General features: G+C 42.9%; 1 protein-coding gene across 3 annotated transcripts in view; it reads right to left on the minus strand.

Annotated features, from left to right (window-relative positions):
- Positions 1 to 1,089: 1,089 nt before the first annotated feature.
- The window catches only part of glsb (glutaminase b), a 72,575-nt gene continuing 52,337 nt past the window's right edge, over positions 1,090 to 21,327 (minus strand). The window contains exons 9-12 of one of the 3 annotated variants that reach the window (XM_057851494.1): positions 7,899 to 7,960; positions 7,716 to 7,792; positions 7,448 to 7,511; positions 1,090 to 7,358 (exon numbers count right to left, since the gene is read on the minus strand). In XM_057851494.1, coding sequence (XP_057707477.1) covers positions 7,211 to 7,358; positions 7,448 to 7,511; positions 7,716 to 7,792; positions 7,899 to 7,960 — 351 coding nt within the window. In that variant the 3' untranslated portion in view covers positions 1,090 to 7,210. The remainder of the gene's footprint in view (positions 7,359 to 7,447; positions 7,512 to 7,715; positions 7,793 to 7,898; positions 7,961 to 21,327) is intronic. The other 2 variants (XM_057851493.1, XM_057851492.1) reach the window with 2 other exon arrangements.

Raw genomic sequence — 21,327 nt, forward strand, 5'->3', positions numbered from 1 at the left:
TAGACTTTACATTAGAGCGCATTGACATTCAACTGACACCCAAGTCAGTCTATGCCACTTGACAGTTATGCGCGTCCAAATTTTCCATTCATTTTAAATGGCAGAAAAACGTGTGGCTGTGATTTTTGACCATGAATGGAAAATTTGAACGTGCATGGCCATCAATTGCATGGACGTGCATGGCCTGCAAAACTACTCCCAAAAAATTGCCTTATCCCCCCCCCCCCCCCCCCCCCCCCAAAAAATGCCACATGGCAAAATCCATTTTGCCACATACCAAAAAAATGCCACATGGCAATGACATCGACATTCAACGGACACCCAAGTCAGACTATGCCATTGATGGTTATGCATGTCCAGATTTTCCATTCATTTTAAATGGCAGAAAAACACGTGTGGCTGTGATTTTTGACCATGAATGGAAAATTTGAACGTGCATGGCCGTCAATTGCATGGACGTGCATGGCCTGCAAAACTACCCCAAAAAATTGCCTTATACCCACCCCCCAAAAAATGCCCCATGGCAAAATCCATTTTGCCACATGGCAATGACATTGACATTCAACGGACACCCAAGTCAGGCAATGCCATTGACTGCTTTGCACGTCCAAATTTTCCATTAATTTTAAATGACATAAAAACATGTGTGGCTGTGATTTTTGACCATACGCTTTACATTAGAGCGCATTGACATTCAACTGACACCCAAGTCAGTCTATGCCATTGACGGTTATGCACGTCCAAATTTTCCATTCATTTTAAATGGCAGAAAAACGTGTGTGGCTGTGATTTTTGACCATAGACTTTACATTAGAGCGCATTGACATTCAACTGACACCCAAGTCAGTCTATGCCACTTGACAGTTATGCGCGTCCAAATTTTCCATTCATTTTAAATGGCAGAAAAACGTGTGGCTGTGATTTTTGACCATGAATGGAAAATTTGAACGTGCATGGCCATCAATTGCATGGACGTGCATGGCCTGCAAAACTACTTAAAAAAAATTGCCTTATCCCCCCCCCCCCCCCCCCCCCCAAAAAAAAATGCCACATGGCAAAATCCTTTTTGCCAAATACCAAAAAAATGCCACATGGCAATGACATCGACATTCAACGGACACCCAAGTCAGACTATGCCATTGATGGTTATGCATGTCCAGATTTTCCATTCATTTTAAATGGCAGAAAAACACGTGTGGCTGTGATTTTTGACCATGAATGGAAAATTTGAACGTGCATGGCCGTCAATTGCATGGACGTGCATGGCCTGCAAAACTACCCCAAAAAATTGCCTTATACCCACCCCCCAAAAAATGCCCCATGGCAAAATCCATTTTGCCACACACCCAAAAAAATACCACATGTGAAAATCTATTTGGCCACATACCAAAAAAATGCCACATGGCAAAATCCATTTAGCTACATAGCAAATACCACTTTTTTTTCTCGCGGTCTCTTTATACTCTAGTGCAGCTTATCTGAACAAAAATTGTGGCGGCTTATAGTCAGGTGCGCCTTATAGTCCGAAAATTCCGGTAATATTATTTTGAAGTAACGCTACTCTTACTTGAGTAAAATATTTGGGTACTCTACCCACCCCTGGCCAGTTTTAGAGATTCAATTAAGACGTCGATTTCCACCGCCACTGTCATTGCTATAAATGTACTTAAAAATAAATCAATGTAGTTGGCTGTGGAAGTTTTTTTTTTCTTCTACAAACGTGCTGGTGCGGACATGATTATTTTTTCCCGACATATTAGGGCAGGATCCTCAGTTTAAAACCAAAAAAAAAAAATTTTTTTTAACTAGATTTGCCAAGTAATCACAGCACACCAGGATTATCAACTGGGACACTTTAGTTATCATAACTTTAGATACAAACTACAAGGATCTATCAATGTGCTCATTGACTGTGAAAATGGAATGTGCCAAGTTGAGACTTCATTGTGCTTGCCGACCTACCTTGTAGCTCTGAATAAACGTTTTCCATTTTAAACGACACTTCCACAAAAACATCATCACTATTCAAGAAAAATAAATCCATCTAACCATCTTTTAGTTGGTGTACATTTTTTAACAAAAACTTGAGTTCTTTCCCAAAACAAATTCATAAATACTTATTTCGGACGGTTACTAGGTTTTTTTTTTTTTTCTTCCCAATTTGTCATTTTGGAAAAGAGCTCTTCAAGTCAAACTGAAAAATATATTTCAAATACATTCTTCTTCGTGTGAGTTGATAAACAGATGCGTTGTACACAGGTCACTCATCAAACAGCAAAATTTCGATCAACTTTTCAACAATTACACAATGGTCAAACAAGAACAAATCCATTTTCACATGGGAACGCACAACACTCCAAAAAAAAAAGCCCACTGAGAACAATAACAAGGAGATAATAGATGACATATTCAGCTTTTAGATATTTCTTGACATATTAAATAATTGGCTGCCATTGATGGCGATATATGTCACGATAATTTGTATCTTTTTATCCTTCTGTAAATTGGAATGACTTTATCTCAAGTAGACGTCAGTGCCAGCCATTGCTAGGCAGTGACTGAATTTTGGGGCATTTCAGGTCATTTCCTGTTATTTGCGGGTTACTGAAAAAGAAGTGACGGTAACACTTTATAATAACTATCCGTTTTACTAGTTAATAGATCATTAGTAAACTGTTGATAAATGATTTATTGTTGATTTATGAAGTATTTGTTGTTGTTCTTAACCTGAAACACAGTTTGTGTAGAAACCTTTCAGGTTTTTGTGTGTAACGTTTGGCATTTCTATCTTTTTGGGTTAACAAATGCCGTTCACTTCAAAAGAAAAGGCATTTTGATAAGGTATTTTGCAGGCAGCGCTCATGTTGCACATTTATGAAAATCTGCCATAGAACCAACAAATATTTGTACTTTTCTTTGAATATTTAACCAATAAAACTTATGACCTTCAACATAAAGTGTACAGTGCGGAGAACAAGTATTTGAAACACTGCCGATTTTGCTGGTTTTCCCACTTGCAAAGCATGTAGAAGTCTGTAATTTGTATCATAAGTTCTCTTCAACTGTGAGGGACGGAATCTAATACAAAAAAAAAAAACAGAAAATAACGTTGTATGATTTTTAAATAATAAATTTGCATTTAATTGCATGAAATAAGTATTTGAAACATCACTAAAATCGAACTTAATATTTGGTACAGAAACCTTTGTTTGCTATTACAGATACCAGGGCCGGCCCAGCCTATACGCAGACTATGCAGCTGCTTAGGGCCCCTGACCACTAGGGGGCCCCCAATCTGGCAATTGTTTAATTCATATTCTATTTTGTTAACTACAGTTTGCTTTATTTGACTTTTGTGAGTTTTGATACTTGATCACAAGCTTAAAAAAAAAAAAAGTTCTTCCTTAACTTCTTTCTTTCCTCTTTTAGAAACAGGTTAGGCACAATCTACTGTAAGTACTGACAATCATTTGGAGTTTGAAGTATGCAGTGCAACAAAATCTGATTAATATACAAAATATGGACGTATGGGTTGGACTGCATGTATGGGTTTCACAGTACACTGTGACGAAATGGTGGGCCAAAAATATGGGCCCCTTTGCATTATTTTGCTTAGGGCCCCCAAATGGCCTGGGCCGGCCCTGACAGATACCAAACGTTTCCTGTAGTCCTTGACAAGGTTTGCACACACTGCAGCAGGGATTTTGATCCACTCCTCCATGCAGATCTTCTCCAGAGCCTTCAGGTTTCGGGGCTGCTGCCGGGCAACACGGACTTTCAGCTCCCTCCATAGATTTTCTATCGGGTTCAGATCCGACTAGGCCACTCCAGGACCTTAAGATGCTTCTTACGGAGCCACTCTTTAATTGCCTTGGCTGTTTGCTTTGGGTCGTTGTCATGCTGGAAGACCCAGCCACGACCCATCTTCAGGACTCTCACTGAAGGAAGGAGGTTGTCAGCCAAGATCTGGCAATACATAGCCCCATCCATCCTCAATACGGCGCATTCGTCCTGTACCCTTGGCAGAGAAGCTGCCCCAAACAATGTTTCCTCCTCCATGTTTCACAGTTGGGATGGTGTTCTTGGGGTTGTACTCATCCTTCTTTTTCCTCCAAACACGACAAGCCGAGTTTAGACCAAAAAGTTCAATTTTGATCTCATCCGACCACATGACCTTCTCCCATTGCTCCTCTGGATCATTCAGATGGTCAGTGGCAAACTTCAGATGTGTCTGGACATGCACTGGCTGCAGCAGCGGGACCGTGCGTGCGCTGTAGGATTTGAATCCATGACGGCGTAATGTGGACCGATTGGTTTTCTTCGCGACTGTGGTTCCAGCTTTCTTCAGGTCATTGACTAGGTCCTGCCGTGTAGTTCTGGGCTGATCCCTCACCTTCCTCATGATCAGTCATGCCTCACGAGGTGAGATCGTGCATGGAGCCCCAGAACGAGGCAGATTGACCGTCAACTTGAACTTCTTCCATTTTCTAATAATCGCTCCAACAGTTGTTACCTCCTCACCAAGCTGCTTGCTTATTTTCCTGTAGCCCATCCCAGCCTTGTGCAGGTATCCCTGATGTCCTTACACAGCTCTTTGGTCTTGGCCATTGTGGAGAGGTTGGAGTTTGTTTGTTTTAGCATGTGAACAGGTGTCTTTTATACAGGTAACAAGTTCAAACAGGTGCAGTTACTTCCGGTAATGAGTGGCGAACAGGAGGGGTTCTTAAAAAAGAACTAAGAGCCAAAATATTTACTAGTTGGTAATGTATCAAATACTTTTTTCATGCAGTTAAATACAAATTTATTATTTAAAAATTATACAACGTGATTTTCTGGATTTTTGTATTAGATTCCGTCCCTCACAGTTGAAGAGAATTTATGATACAAATTACAGACCTCTACATGGCTTGCAAGTGGGAAAACCAGCCAAATCGGCAGTGTATCAAATACTTCTTCTCCCCACTGTATATAGTTTTATTAAGATCCATCAACTAGCATGGGCATTTAGAATGGGGTCAACCATATTAGAACACCCTGTAAATGCTTAACAAACTGTTAACAAATACTTCACAAATCAACAATAAATAATTTCTCAACAGTTTACTAATGAGCTATTAACTAGTAAAATAGATAGTTTTTATAAAGTGTTACCGAAGTGACTCAAGAATGTCCCCAATTGAATAGAAAGTGACTCAAAATCAACAGGAAGTAACATCTAAATGCCCTAAAATGAACAGGAAATGACCTGTAAATACCCACAAAAGACTGGCTGTGAATGCTCTGGTTTCAGTGCCATTGATTGTGCTACAAGACCAAGCCAATCAAAATGAATTGGATGTCTAGCATTGCTATTGGCAGCATGTGAGCTAACGAAAACGCTATTCTAATAGATTTTGGTAGCAATCTATTTTTTTTTTTTTTTACTAATTCAGAGAGTGACACCTTTTTAAAATGATATATTAATTCTTGGCAGGAGCATATCAAACTTGTGGCCTACAAAGTATCGCGACCTTTTTGATATACAGTGGTATGAAAAAGTCCATTTGGAAATGTTTACATTTCTGCATAAAATCGCCATCAAATTTGATCTGATCTTTGTCAAAATCACACAGATGAAAAAACTGTCTGCTTTAACTAAAACCATCCAAACATTTATATATTTTAATGAGGATAGTATGCAAACAATGACAGAAGGGGGAAAAATAAGTAAGTGAACAATTAGATTTAATATTTTTAGCCCCCCCCTTTTGGCAGCAATAACTTCAACCAGACGCTTCCTGTAGCTGCACATCAGTCTGGCACATCATTTAGGACTAATATTGGCCCATTCTTCTCGACAAAACTGCTGTAGCTCAGTCAGATTCCCGGGCTGTTTAGCATGAAGTGCTGTCTTTAGGTCTTGCCACAGCATCTCAATGGAGTTCAAGTCTAGACTTTGACTTGGCCACTCCAGAACGTGTATTTTGTTCTTCTGAAACCATTCTGAAGTTGATTTACTTCTGTGTTTTGGATCATTGTCTTGTAGCTTCAACTGGCTGACAGACCGTCTTAGGTTTTCCTGCAAAACATCCTGAGAAACTTGAATTCATTCCTCCATTATTGATCGCAAGTTGTCCAGGCCCTGAGGCAGCAAAACAGCCCCAAATCATGATGCTCCCTCCACCATGCTTCACGGTGGGGATGAGGTGTTGATGTTGGTGAGCTGTTCCATTTTTCCTCCACACATGACGTATGTTACTAACAATTCAACTTTATTTTCATCAGTCCACAAAATATTTTGCCAAAACTTCTGTGGAGCGTCTAAGAGCTTTTTTGCGAACATTAAACTAGCAACAATTTTTTTCCTGTTTTTTTTAGACAGCAGTGGCTTCCTCCGTGGAGTCTTCCCATGAACACCATTCTTGGTCATAGTTTTACAAATAGTTGATGTTTGCACATCGACATTGGAATGCGCCAGTGATTTCTGCAAGTCTTTAGCGGAAACTCTAAGGTTCATTTTACCTCTCTGAGTATTCTGCGCTGAACTCTTGGCATCATGGTGGACGGCCACTCCTTGGGAACGAAGCAACAGTGCCAAACTCTCTCCATTTGTAGACAACTTCTCTGGCTGTCAATTGAAGAACATCCAGACTTTTAGAGATTGTTTTGTATCCTTCCCCAGCTTTATACAAATCAACAATCCTTGATCGCAGGTCTTCAGACAGCTCTTTTGACCGAGTCATGATGCACATGAGACAATGCTTCTCATTAAGACAATTCTTATCAGGTGTGTGTTTTATAGTGGGCAGGGCAGCTTTAAACCACTCATCAGTTATTGGGCACACACCTGACTTAAATTGTTTGGTAAAAATTGGTTTCAATTAAGTCTCCTAAGGCAGAGTGTTCACTTACTTATTTCCTCCCCTTCTGTCATTGTTTACATGCTTTCCTCAATAAAATATGAATATTATGTTTATAAATGTTTAGGTGGTTTTAGTTAAAGCAGACGCTTTTTTTCATCTGTGTGGTTTTGACAAACATCAAATCACATTTGATGGTGATTTTATGCAGAAATTTGAGAAATTTTAAAAGGTTCAGATACTTTTTCGTACCACTGTAGTGTCACACCCCTAGCTGGCAGCGATCGATTGCTGTCAATGGCACATTGAAACATGATCATTCGCTGCCAGTCCTCCCAGCTCAAAGATACAATAAATCCGAACTGGCGCTCCTAAAGCAAACTGTCCAGACTCTTCTCCACACTCTCTTTGTCGCCGGTGTCGTCAGCCGGCCGTTGTTTATCGGCGTATGGCTGCAGGACGGCGACCAGGTCGTGGTGGCCGAAGTGGACTGCCTCGTCCATAGGTGTGTTTCCCCACCTGCGTGTTATCGGGAAACAAAACAAAACTTTTCTGACAACAAATTTAAAAAAGCTAGCATTTGGCATAGACTTTTGATAACCACGCACCTGTCTTTAGGGACGGGGTTGACCTTACAAGCCTCCAGCAGGAAACGTGCGACCTCCATGTGACCTGCGAGCACAAATCTCGTTATTTGACCGTCACAACATTTTTTGCCATTCTATAGGGTTTAAGTCTGGTGATTGCATTTCACCAGCTAGAGACCGAACTAAGTCATTCTTTATGGCAGGGTTTCCAAACCAGAGCAACAAATGATGAAAATATCATTGAATAGGTCCTGCTCAAGAAGCTTAAGGTTGCGTTTATGTACACTACCTTCAGCCGCTGCCACATGGAGGGCCGTTCTGGAGTCATAGTCTCTCTGCTCCATGTCCATTGACGACAAGGCGAACCTGCACGAACATAGGGATTTTCATTATTTTTGACCTGCTTTGTTTCACTTGACAGTATGACCTCTAACAAGGTTTCAGGCAAGAAGGATAATGCGCTGTGCTTCACCTTCTCAGCGCAGAGACGTCTCCTGTGTAGGCAGCAAACAGCAAGTTAATGACAGACTTGACCTAAAGACATAAAACACACATGCAGTCACAATTGGTCGTTTTCTTCATGTTTGTCTCACAGTTCCTAAAAGGAATATATTGCTTTGATTTGGTAGGAACGCTTCACAATGTTTACCTTAGGTTACAATCCGGTCTCCATCCCAAAAATAATACAGTGATCCCTCATTTTTTGTGGTTAATGGGGACCAGAACTAGGGTTGTTCCGATCATGTTTTTGTGCTCCCGATTTGATCCCGATCTTTTAGGTTTGAGTATCTACCGATCCCGATATTTCCCGATCCGATTGCTTTTTTTTGCTCCCGATTCAATTCCAATCATTCCCGATAATTTTTCCCGATCATATAGATTTTGGCAATGCATTAAGGAAAAAATGAATAAAACTCTTACGAATATATACAGTTGTGGTCAAAAGTTTACATACACTTGTGAAGAACATAATGTCATGGCTCTCTTGAGTTTCCAGATATTTCTACAACTCTGATTTTTCTCTGATAGAGTGATTGGAACAGATACTTCTTTGTCACAAAAAACATTCATGAAGTTTGGTTCTTTTATGACTTTATTATGGGTGAATAGAAAAAAGTGATCAAATCTGCTGGGTCAAAAATATACATACAGCAGCGCTAATATTTGGTAACATGTTCCTTGGCCATTTTCACTTCAATTAGGCGCTTTTGGTAGCCATTCACAAGCTTCTGGCAAGCTTCTGGTTGAATCTTTGACCACTCCTCTTGACAGAATTGGTGCAGTTCAGTTAAATTTGATGGCTTTCTGACGTGGACTTGTTTCTTCAGCATTGTCCACAAGTTCTCAATGGGGTTTAAGTCAGGACTTTGGGAAGGCCATTCGAAAACCTTAATTCTAGCCTGATTTAGCCATTCCATTACCACTTTTGATGTGTGTTTGGGGTCATTGTCCTGTTGGAACACCCAACTGCGCCCAAGACCCAATCTTCGGACGTTAGGTTATCTTGAAGAATTTGAAGGTAATCCTCCTTCTTCGTTATCCCATTTACTCTGTAAAGCACCAGTTCCATTGGAAGCAAAACAGCCCCACAGCATAATACTACCACCACCGTGCTTGACGGTAGGCATGGTGTACTTGGGGTTAAAGGCCTCACCATTTCTCCTCCAAACATATTGCTGGGCATTGTGGCCAAACAGCTTGATTTTTGTTTCATCTGACCACAGAACTTTCCTCCAGAAGGTCTTATCTTTGTCCATGTGATCAGCAGCAAACTTCAGTCGAGCCTTAAGGTGTCGCTTTTGGAGCAAGGGCTTCCTTCTTGCACGACAGCCTCTCAGTCCATGGAGATGCAAAACACGCTTGACTGTGGACACTGACACCTGTGTTCCAGCAGCTTGTAATTCTTGGCAGATCTGCTTTTTGGTGATTCTCGGTTGAATTTTTACCCTCCTGACCAATTTTCTCTCAGCAGCAGGTGATAGGTTGCGTTTTCTTCCTGATCGTGGCAGTGACAAAACAGTGCCATGCACTTTATACTTACAAACACTTGTTTGCACTGTTGCTCTTGGGACCTGCAGCTGCTTTGAAATGGCTCCAAGTGACTTTCCTGACTTGTTCAAGTCAATGATTCGCTTTTTCAGATCCATGTATGTATATTTTTGACCCAGCAGATTTGATCACTTTTTCTGTTAACCCACAATAAAGTCATAAAAGAACCAAACTTCATAAATGTTTTTAGTGACAAAGAAGTATCTGTTCCAATCACTCTATCGGAGAAAAATCAGAGTTGTAGAAATAACTGGAAAGTCGAGAGAGCCATGACATTATGTTCTTCACAAGTGTATGTAAACCTTTGACCACAACTGTACATATAAGACGTTTTTTCAAATTTTTTTCCCCAAAGCATAATTATAAAAAACTAATTATGTACTCTAATTTTCGGACTTTTTCGCTACTTTTTTTCCCTCATTTTGAATCCTGCGTATTTCAGCCCAGTGCGGCTTATTTCTTGATTTATTTGGGTGAATAGGTAACACTTTACTTGACAGCATCATGATAAGACTGCCATAACACCGCTGTAATTATGACATGACATTGTCATGGACATTAATGAATGGTTACGACAGATATCATTTAGAGTCACCTGGAACATTTTGTCACTCCATTTATGTCCAGCTTGAATCTTTTACATCTATTCAAAAGTGAGATAATTTGCTAGAATACACAAAATGACATCTGTCATATGCATTCATTAATGCTCATTGCAGTGTCATGTCATAATTATGATAGTCTTATGGCGCCACTGTCAAATAAATTGTTACCAAATACCATAACTAGCAATTAATGAAACAACTGGGACAGTAACTGAAGAAATAATTAGCATAGAACATGAACTTTGTTTGTTATTTACATCTGCAGCTCTGTAGCATGCTAAGGGTTATGTAGAAGGACAACAGTGTTGACAGCAGATGGAGCAGTGCTGACCAAATGAAGCTTCTTGAAGCAATGAAGCATTGCAGCCAATTGGTTTAAAGCTTCATGGTGGTTCATTTGGTCTTATGATGGTCTTACAATGCTGCTGTCAAATAAAACGCTACCTTTTGGTGAAAATATCCTATTACCGTAATTTTCACATTATAAGGCGCACCTGACTATACTGGACTGTCTCAGGAAATTAGAATACACAATATTCTAATTTTCTGAGACAGTCCTGTATATTGTTCTATGTAAAGGACGTCAGCCAAGGTCGGCCCCCCACATTTTTACCACGCCAAATCTGGTCCCCTTTGCAAAAAGTTTGGACACCCCTGCTTTAAATGGTGGATTAATGTACAGGACTGTCTCAGAAAATTAGAATATTGTGTATTCTAATTTTCTGAGACAGTCAGTAATCCGGTACCCACCAAATTTGGCACGAAAACGGCATTTGTTCATAGATAAGCCGCACTGGACTATAAGCCGCGCTGTCCTCACTGTATTATGGGATATTTACATCAAAAGATATTACATTTTATTTGACAGCGGTATCATACGACTGTCATAAGACCAACTTAGCCATCATTGCTTCAAGAAACTTAATTTGACCATCACTGCTCCCTTAGGGGAGACAGTCAACGTTTGCTGCCACCTGCTGTCAACACTGTTGTTGTCCAACATGCCTCCTAGCATGCATTGCAGCTCTACAGATGTAAAAAATAATCACAATTCATGTTCTGTGCTAATTATTTCTTCAGATACTGTTCCAGTTGTTTCATTTATTGCTCGTTATGGTATTTGGCAAAATTTTAAGCCGTACCATACCTGTCCGACCTCAGTCATGTTACAACTCCCTCCTGTGCCCGTAGATCCTCCTCCTCCATACAACTGTCTGCCCCCCCGTTCGCCTCAGCACCATGCCGCTCGGCTCCCCGGCTTTGGAAGTCACTCCCACCTGACCTCAGGAACACAGATTCCCTCCCTCTTTTTCAATCCAAACTCAAAATTCACCTGTTCAGACAGGCCTAGCCTTAATAACCACTAATTTCTGGTCAGTTTTTTTATTTATTGCTGCCCTTATATCTCTTTTAGTATTTTAAAATTTGCCTTAAACGTTCTATACTTTAATTTTCTCACTTTTAATATTTTAAAATGATTGTACGGCGACCTTGAGTGCCAGAAAGGCGCCTTCAAATAAAATGTATATTGTTATTATTATTATCTATTTGAGAATGGCGCCATATGACTATCATTAGACAATCCTAATTATGACATGACACTGTCATGAGCATTGAAGAATGCTTATAACGTGTCATTTAGTGTTAGCCGGCAAATTATCTCACTTTTGAATGGATGTATGAGGTCCAAAATGGAGTTCTTGACATCATTTTCCGTATGACACCTAATGGACTAAGCATTCAGTATTTCCCATGATAGTGTCATGTCATAATTATGACGGTCTTATGACAGTGTTATGACGCAACTGTCAAATAAAGTTACCTATTAACCCAAATAAATCAACAAATAAGCTGCACTGGACCATAAGCCACAGGATTCAAAATGAAGGAAGAAAAGTAGCTGCTTATTGTCCATTAATTACGGTAAACAGTAAGGACAGCAGCAGCTTATAGTCAAGTGCCGCCTATCTATGAACAAATGCCGTTTTCGTGTCAAATTTGGTGGGCGTCGACTTATAGTCAGTTGTGCCTTATAGACTGAAAATTAATGTGTATATATATTTTAGTAAATGGTTTTCAAGCACTTCAAATGTAAAAATTATAAGTTTTTAAACATGTTACTGTCCCACCGAATTATTTTTAAACAAGAATAAAGTACTGTAGTAGAAAAATGCTTGGCTTTGTTTAATGCTTCATTGAGTGAGTACACACAAACTGCTCCCTTACACAGAATGAGTTGCTACAGCAACTGTTTAACAAGTTAAATGATGATTGACACATTTGAAGTCCACGGCTCTGGCAAGATCAAACCCGAACATTTGTCAACATCGTTGTAAGCTACTCCAGTGCACGGTCTGACGAACAAAGAGCAAGGAGAGGGAGGGAGGGAGCGGGAGTGAAACTACAAGGTTGGCTCGGGACAGCTCATCTATATTTGTTTTTTTTTTCATTGAAAAAATCCGCGATGGACTGAGTTTAAAGCGCAAAGTAGCGAGGTATCACTGTCATTTAAAAAAAAAAAAAGGTTTCATTTTAAAATGGATGGAATTTTAACTAATTTTTAAGAAAATAGCACACTAATATTGAACTTGATAAAAAAAAAAAACAAAAGTAAGAACCAGTGTTGTTAATAACGGCGTTACAATATAACGGCGTTACTAACGGCGTTATTTTTTTCAGTAGTGGGTAATCTAATTAATTACTTTTCTCATCTTGGCAATGCCGTTACCGTTAATGAGGACGGAAAGGCATGCGTTACTATGCGTTACTATATTGGTCGAAAAGTCTGAGGGAGACGGACTCACCGAGACGACAGAGCAGAGCAGGAGCGGGGAGGAGGCAAGAAAGTTGTAACGCCGAGCAAACGCGATGCTAGGTAGCTCCAATAATACATGTTGTAGCCGATAGCTGACAAACTACGCCCGCATGTTATGGTAGATATGGTAGACATAGTAGATATTGCATGTACTGTATATAGATATAACTAGATGCAAAATGGCAGACATGGCACTAAATGCGTTAGTAGACAGCCGCCATCTTAAAGCAGTAGGCTTTTTAGGACGGCTCTGTTGTAGAGAACCTTCCTAGCGAACTTAATTAACTTTTTATCTAAAACACTTCTAAATCGGCAAAATCGTGACTTGAATCTATCTTTAAATGATGAAACAGTTTTAAAACTTTCATATGTCGAAAGCAGAGAGAAGGGAACTAATGCAATAATGGGAGCAATTTTAACAACTTTTAACAGTTGATTCAGGGTAAAGGGTAAATTAGGGTAAAGAATTGGGCTCGGGCCAATTGTACCAAAAATCTCCACAAAAAACTTCACATAGTGTGGCCAATGTTTTTTTTTTTTTTTTTTTTTTTTTTTTTTTTTAGGGAAAAAAAAAAAGTAATTATCACCAATTACTTTGCCAAGTAACTAATTACTCTTACATTCAGGTAATTGAGTTACTAATGCAATTACTTTTTGGGAGAAGTAATTTGTAACTATAATTAATTACTTTTTTTCAGTAAGATTAACAACACTGGTAAGAACACAAACTGAAGTAAAGTTTTTGCATCTTCAGTCAATCAGTAGTCTGCTGCTAAGTCATGTTTGTTCGCCACGGCCATTAGAGGGCAGCATACTACAAGGTTTTATTGGAATATTGCTGCACTACAAACCAGGAAATGTTACAGTAAAATTGTAACATTATAACGTGATGATTTTAACGACATATTTTATTGAATGTTGTGAAGATAAATATTGATACAATACATGACCCGGTCTTAGCTTTCTTGGAATGTGTTCTAAGTTAATGATTATTTGCTAAAAACAATAAACATTTATCAGTTTACATATCTTTGTACTGTATTCACTTATTGTATGAACATAATAATTCAGATTTGGGAATTATTTATTAATATTAATCTTAAACACAATTTCCCAGTTATATTGGAATTGGGATTGTACTTCAAAATTGATGTTTAAAGTTGCACATTTTAACCTAACAAATATCACAATTTATTTCAAAAAGTTTGTTTTCGTGTGGTATTATTACAACACGAAATTTTAAAACATTACCTTATTGCGCAAAGTTTTATTTTTATGCAATTAACCAAATAAATTTTAAGTTTTAACGTGATATATACCGTAATTTTTGCACTATAAGGCACCACCCGCCAAATTTGGCACGAAAACGGTATTTGTTCATGGATAAGCCGCAACTGTCCTCACTGTATTATGGGATATTTACACCAAAAGATATTAACCGGTAACACAATATTTGACAGTGGCATCAAAAGAGCTTTGAACCAATTGGCTGCAAAGCTTCATTGCTGCAAGAGGCTTCATTTGGCCATCACTGCTCCATCTGCTTTCAACACTGTTTTCGTCCAACATGCCTCCTAGCATGCATTGCTGCGCTAAGGATGTAAATAACAATCAAAACTCATGTTCAGTGCTAATTATTTCTTCAGTTACTGCTCCAGTTGTTTCATTAATTGCTAGTTATGGTACTTGGTAACACTTTATTTGACAGTGGCGCCATAAAACTGTCATAAAACCATCATAATTAGGACATGACACTGCCATTAGCATTAATGAATGCTTATTTAATGAACGCTTATGACTGATGTCATTTTGTGTCATCCGGCAAATTATCCCACTTTTAATGGATGTAAAGATACGAGCTGGACATAAATGGACATAATTCATAATGTCATTAATGCCCATGATAGTGTCATGTCATAAATATGACGGTCTTATGGCAGTCTTATGACGGCACTGTCAAATAAAGTGTTACCTATTAACCCAAATGAATCAACAAATAAACCGCACTTGACTATAAAATGCAGGATTTAAAATGAAATCAGCCTATAAGTCCGAAAAGTACGGTACATTTCTCATTTTAACATATTAAATTTCAGGTAATACAGTTCGGATTAGGGCTGCAGCTATCGAATATTTTAGTAGTCGATTAATCGATGGACTAATTAGTTCGAATAATCGAGTAATCAGATAAGGAACATGAAAAATTAAAATACCTGAGTTGAGCCTCTGTTAGGTCCTCTTCCCCTTCCTTTTGAGACATGCCCACCTCCAGCAGGTGTGCATGTTTTTACTTGATTACAGGTCAGACGAGTGGAGCGGCCACACCTGAGGGCAATTAACATCAGCCAGCCTTAAAAGCCAAGCAGACGCTCCACCTCGTCGCCCGATCAACTCGTCTGGTTCCACCGTCAGTTGTTTCTCGCATTGCTTAGATACGTTCCTCTGATCACCGGCTCACGACTTGTTTTTTTCTCTCGCTCCAGGACCTGTTCTCTGCGCGCCCCTTGTCGGATTCCACGCCTGTCTCCCTCCGAGCTCCCTTGCCTCACGCCAGCTCAACTACCCCGAGCCAAGTCACCAGCCCTCGCCACACTTTTGTGATCACTAATAAAAAGAGCACGCATCTCACCCCTGTGTGTCTGCTCCGGGATCCTCTCTTGCTCACGCAACCCTAACAGTTTGATCGGGCCATAATGGATCTCGCAGACAACCTCGCCAGCTCGCCTACATCACTCATTGACCACCACCAGGCCATAGAATCGCTCTTCCATAAGGTAACGGACATCACTCATTCACTCCAAGCCATACAAAAGCAGCTCACACCACTGCCTCAAGCCCGCTTAGCCGAGCCAGCACCACGTTACGCCGCTACTCCTCCGTTCCACATACCCACAAATAACCCGGCGTCATCGTTGACTTTCCGAGAGCCTCACGTGCCCGCACCGGCGCCTTACGACGGCAATCTCGGCACTTGTCGCGCCTTTTTGGTGCAATGTAGCTTAGTTTTTGAGCAACAGCCGTCCACATACCACGAAGACAGAGCAAAAATCGCCTACCTCATTGGCTGTTTGCGGGGCACCGCGTTGGATTGGGCGTGCTCAGTGTGGCAGAGTGGTTCGCCGGTATGTGCCACGTATCCTCGTTTCACGGAGGAAATGAGGAAAATATTCGATCATCCAGTCCGTGGAAAAGAAGCCGCCAAGCGGCTCTTGTCTGCTCACCAGGGGACTCGGAGCGTCGCCGAGTTCGCCGTTGAGTTCCGGACATTAGCGGCTGAAAGCCGCTTTAATGACGAGGCGCTGCAGGAGGTGTTCGTCCGCGGTCTTAATGAACGCCTCAAAGATGAATTGGCCGCCCGTGATGCACAATCTTCCTTGGACGCTGTCATAAAACTTTCCATCAATATTGACAATCGTTTACGCGAACGTCAGAGAGAGCATAGCACACAGTTAACCACCATGCCTCCCCCCTCCACTGTCTTCCGTCGGCCAGCTCCACGTCAACTTCCTCTCCAGGCCACAGGCGCTGCACCCGCGATATCGCCCCCTGCTGTAGACGCCGAGCAACTGCAACTGGGGCGCATCAGGCTGTCTCGGGAGGAGCGCATGCGTAGGTTTGACGCACGCTTGTGTATTTACTGTGGGAAAAGTGGTCATTTTCTGCGTAGCTGCCCAGTGCGTCCAGGTTCACCAGTAGAGACGCTACTTGTAAGCCACATGTCACACAACTCCTCGGGTCGGTTGCAGCTCACAGCTACCCTCTCTTTGCGGGGCCAGTCACGCTCGGTAGATGCCCTAGTTGATTGCGGTTCAGACGAGAACTTTATTGATCAAGAGCTCGTGGCACAATTAGGGCTGATTACGCACCCGCTCCCCGTGCCATTGAGGACCACTGCACTCGACGGGCAGCTCCTCTTCAGTGTGGATCAGAAAACTGAGGCCATCAAGCTGCTCCTGTCAGGCAACCACCAAGAGGTGAGCACTTTCCTAGTCTTTGTGAGTCCCCGCACACCCTTGGTCCTTGGGTTACCTTGGCTCAAGAAACATAATCCCACCATAGACTGGTCCCTTCCCAAGGTAACCGCTTGGAGTCCGTTCTGCCACATTAACTGTCTCAAATCTGCTCTAGTGCCATCCTGTCCCGCTCAGAAGCTGGAGCAACCAGACCTCTCAACTGTCCCGGAATGCTACCACGAGCTCTGGCAGGTTTTTAGTAAGGATCGTGCGATGTCGCTCCCTCCGCATCGTCCGTACGACTGCGCCATCGACCTCCTTCCTGGTGCTGCTCTGCCCAAGGGTCGGCTATTCAACATCTCACAACCGGAGAGGGAGGCGATGGAGAAGTACATCTCCGAATCCCTGGCCACTGGCACCATCCGTCCCTCCTCCTCCCCGGTCGGCGCAGGCTTCTTTTTCATAGGCAAGAAGGATGGTGGCCTGCGGCCCTGCATCGACTACCGAGCCCTAAACGACATCACCATCAAGAATAGGTACCCTCTTCCACTCATGGACTCCGCTTTCACCCCCCTCCATAGTGCTACGATTTTCACAAAGCTCGACCTGCGCAGCGCTTATCACCTCGTCCGCATCAGAGAGGGGGACGAGTGGAAAACTGCATTTAATACGCCCCTGGGGCATTATGAATATTTGGTCATGCCTTTTGGCCTCACTAACGCCCCTGCAGTTTTTCAGAACTTGGTTAATGACGTCCTCCGAGACTTCATCAACAGATTTGTGGTGGTCTACCTTGATGACATCCTGATATTCTCACGCACCCCCTCTGAACACAAAGATCATGTCCATAAAGTTCTCCAACGTCTTCTCGAGAACAGACTCTTTGTAAAGGCTGAGAAATGTGAGTTTCATGTCAACGAGACCACATTTCTTGGCTACATCGTTGGCAAGGGCCAATTGCGAATGGACCCAGCGAAAGTTAAGGCAGTCCTGGAATGGCCACGCCCCTCTGACAGAAAGCAGCTCCAGCGCTTTCTCGGCTTCGCCAATTATTACAGAAGGTTCATCCGAAATTACAGCAGGATTGCAGCTCCCCTCACAGCCCTCACCTCTACCGCCACACAATTCCATTGGTCTGATCCTGCCGGCTCCGCTTTCAGTGACCTCAAGGCCCGTTTCACTTCGGCACCTATATTGGCCCCTCCTAACCCATCGCTTCAGTTCATTGTAGAGGTTGACGCTTCAGAGACGGGCGTGGGGGCAGTGCTGTCACAACGGAGGCCTGCCGATGGTAAGGTTCACCCATGCGCCTTCTTCTCCCGCAAACTGTCTCCTGCAGAGCGCAATTACACCATCGGAGACAGAGAACTCCTGGCAGTCAAGTTGGCCTTGGAGGAATGGCGCCACCATCTGGAGGGAACATCGCAACCCTTCCTTGTGTTAACTGATCACAAGAACCTCGAATACCTGAAGTCAGCCAAGCGACTAAATCCACGACAGGCGAGGTGGGCCATGTTTTTCTCCCGTTTCTACTTTACTCTGTCTTACATCCCAGGTTCAAAAAACACCAAGCCAGATGCCCTTTCACGTCAGTTCCAGGCCAGCGAACCAAGGGAAGAGCCCGCACCCATCCTCCCACAGACCTGTTTCCTTGCTTCGATGGAGTGGGAGATCGAGGGAATGGTGAAGGAAGCCCACGGTGAGCACCCGGACCCCCGAGAGGGCCCTCAGTCTGATCTCTTTGTTCCCGAGTCCCTACGTTCCCAGGTGCTGGAGTGGGCACACTCGTCCCGCCTCTTCTGCCACCCCGGCATCAGACGGACACTCGCCGTGCTGCGCCAGCGGTTTTGGTGGCCATCCATGTCGGAAGACACAAGGTCATTTGTCCTCGCCTGTACAGTTTGCGCCCGCAGCAAAACTTCCACCAAGCCCAGCTCTGGACTCCTCCGCCCCTTACCAATTCCAAGCCGCCCTTGGTCACACATCGCTCTGGATTTTGTCACCGGTCTCCCCCCTTCCAGAGGTAACACAGTCATTCTCACCGTGGTAGACAGATTCTCCAAGGCAGCCCATTTCATCCCCCTTCGCAAGCTTCCCTCGGCCAAGGAAACTTCAGACTTGCTCACTCACCATGTATTCCGCTTACACGGCATCCCAGCAGACATTGTCTCCGACCGAGGACCGCAATTCACATCTCAGGTCTGGAGAGCATTTTGCACTGCACTGGGTATCGGGGTGAGTCTGTCGTCGGGGTACCACCCTCAAACAAACGGGCAATGCGAGCGCACGAACCAGCAGCTCGAAGCGGCCCTCCGCTGTACCACACAGGCCCGTCCTAACACCTGGAGCGACCAGCTTCCGTGGATAGAATATGCGCACAACTCTCTGCCAAACGCCTCCTCCGGTATGTCCCCATTCCTCTGCTCCTTGGGCTACCAACCTCCATTGTTTCCCACGCAGGAACAAGACATTGCGGTTCCGTCGGTCCAGACGCATATCAATCGTTGCTCCAGGGTTTGGGAACAGGCACGCTCCGCGCTCCTACGGGCCTCCGAGAAGTCATGCGCCCAATCTGACCGCCGCCGCACACCTGCGCCGGCCTATACGGTTGGTCAAAGGGTGTGGCTCTCTTCGAAGTCCTTGCCGCTGAAGACTGAGTCGGCGAAGCTCGCCCCCCGGTTCGTAGGCCCCTTTGAGGTCATCAAGGTGGTAAACCCCAACGCAGTGCGTCTTCGGCTCCCTGCTCATTACCGGGTGCACCCCACGTTCCATGTCTCCCACGTCAAGCCGGTTTCCACAAGTCCGTTGGCCCCCCCTGTTCCGCCCCCTCCACCGCCTCTGTCGGTCGACGGGCATCCGGCCTACAGGGTGGAGCGGCTTCTGGATGTTCGCCGCCGTGGCCGGGGGCTCCAGTACCTGGTTGACTGGGAGGGCTATGGCCCGGAGGAGCGGTCCTGGATCCCGGCCCGGTGGGTGTTGTCCCGCGTGCTCATCCGGGATTTCCACCGTGCCCATCCCGGGGCTCTTCGTCGTGCGCCAGGTGGCGCCCGTAGGGGGGGGGGTCCTGTTAGGTCCTCTTCCCCTTCCTTTTGAGACATGCCCACCTCCAGCAGGTGTGCATGTTTTTACTTGATTACAGGTCAGACGAGTGGAGCGGCCACACCTGAGGGCAATTAACATCAGCCAGCCTTAAAAGCCAAGCAGACGCTCCACCTCGTCGCCCGATCAACTCGTCTGGTTCCACCGTCAGTTGTTTCTCGCATTGCTTAGATACGTTCCTCTGATCACCGGCTCACGACTTGTTTTTTTCTCTCGCTCCAGGACCTGTTCTCTGCGCGCCCCTTGTCGGATTCCACGCCTGTCTCCCTCCGAGCTCCCTTGCCTCACGCCAGCTCAACTACCCCGAGCCAAGTCACCAGCCCTCGCCACACTTTTGTGATCACTAATAAAAAGAGCACGCATCTCACCCCTGTGTGTCTGCTCCGGGATCCTCTCTTGCTCACGCAACCCTAACAGCCTCAAACGGTATAATTTTTTTAAAAAAAGAATTAAAAAAAGAGGATCTATGTACAACAAAAGAACAATTGGCTAACTAACTTACATAGAAAAAGTCCGCTATCTTAAATGCTATAAAATGCTAGTTTTTTTTTTTCCCACAGTTCTCATAACAAATGGTTCAGACACATATTCCCACAAAAAAAACGGCTAAATATACCTATCAACTAAATTATGAATGCATTAAAAAAACATGAGCTCAAACAAAAACTTAGCTTACATTGGTCTTGACAGGGAGCAGTTGGATTCATCCATGTGAACAGAGGCAGACCAGAGGGCAGTGTGTCCACACTAATCAATAAAACTAAATGGAAACACTTTCAAAATAAACCATTACAACGCCACTTTAATTAAACGAATACTTGAAGCAACAAAATTTAATTCGAATACTTTTTTCTAATCGAATACTCGAGTTAATCGATTAATCGTTGCAGCACTAGTTCGGATTATTACAATGAAGCTCATGGAATTTCTGTTTGTGGTTCATATATCTATAAATAAATAGATGAAGTAACCATCTATGGAACTAATGTTTCAAAATGTTTCATTGTACAAACAGTGATCCCTTGCTATATTGCGCTTCAAGCTTCACACCCTCAGTTCATCGCAGATTTTTTCAATTAAAAAAAAAAAAAGGTATTTTATTTTCAAATGTAAAGATATACGCATGCATAAATGTACAGTTTAATTATACTTTGGGGAGGAAAACATGTCTTATATGTATCGCATCGGCCATTTACCACGAAAAACAAGGGTTCACTGTATCTATACTGACCTGAACTGAAAGTAATGTCTTCATTTTTATATGACAAATGTGAAACTCAGATGTTATCAAGTTTATAACGTGCAATTTTTTTTTTTTTGCTGACGTGGCAGCAAGACGCATGAACTGTAACTGCACTAGTATTATTTGTTGTGTAATTC

This window comes from Corythoichthys intestinalis, chromosome 12 (genome assembly GCF_030265065.1).
Source record: "Corythoichthys intestinalis isolate RoL2023-P3 chromosome 12, ASM3026506v1, whole genome shotgun sequence".
Classification (NCBI taxonomy): Eukaryota; Metazoa; Chordata; class Actinopteri; order Syngnathiformes; family Syngnathidae; genus Corythoichthys; species Corythoichthys intestinalis.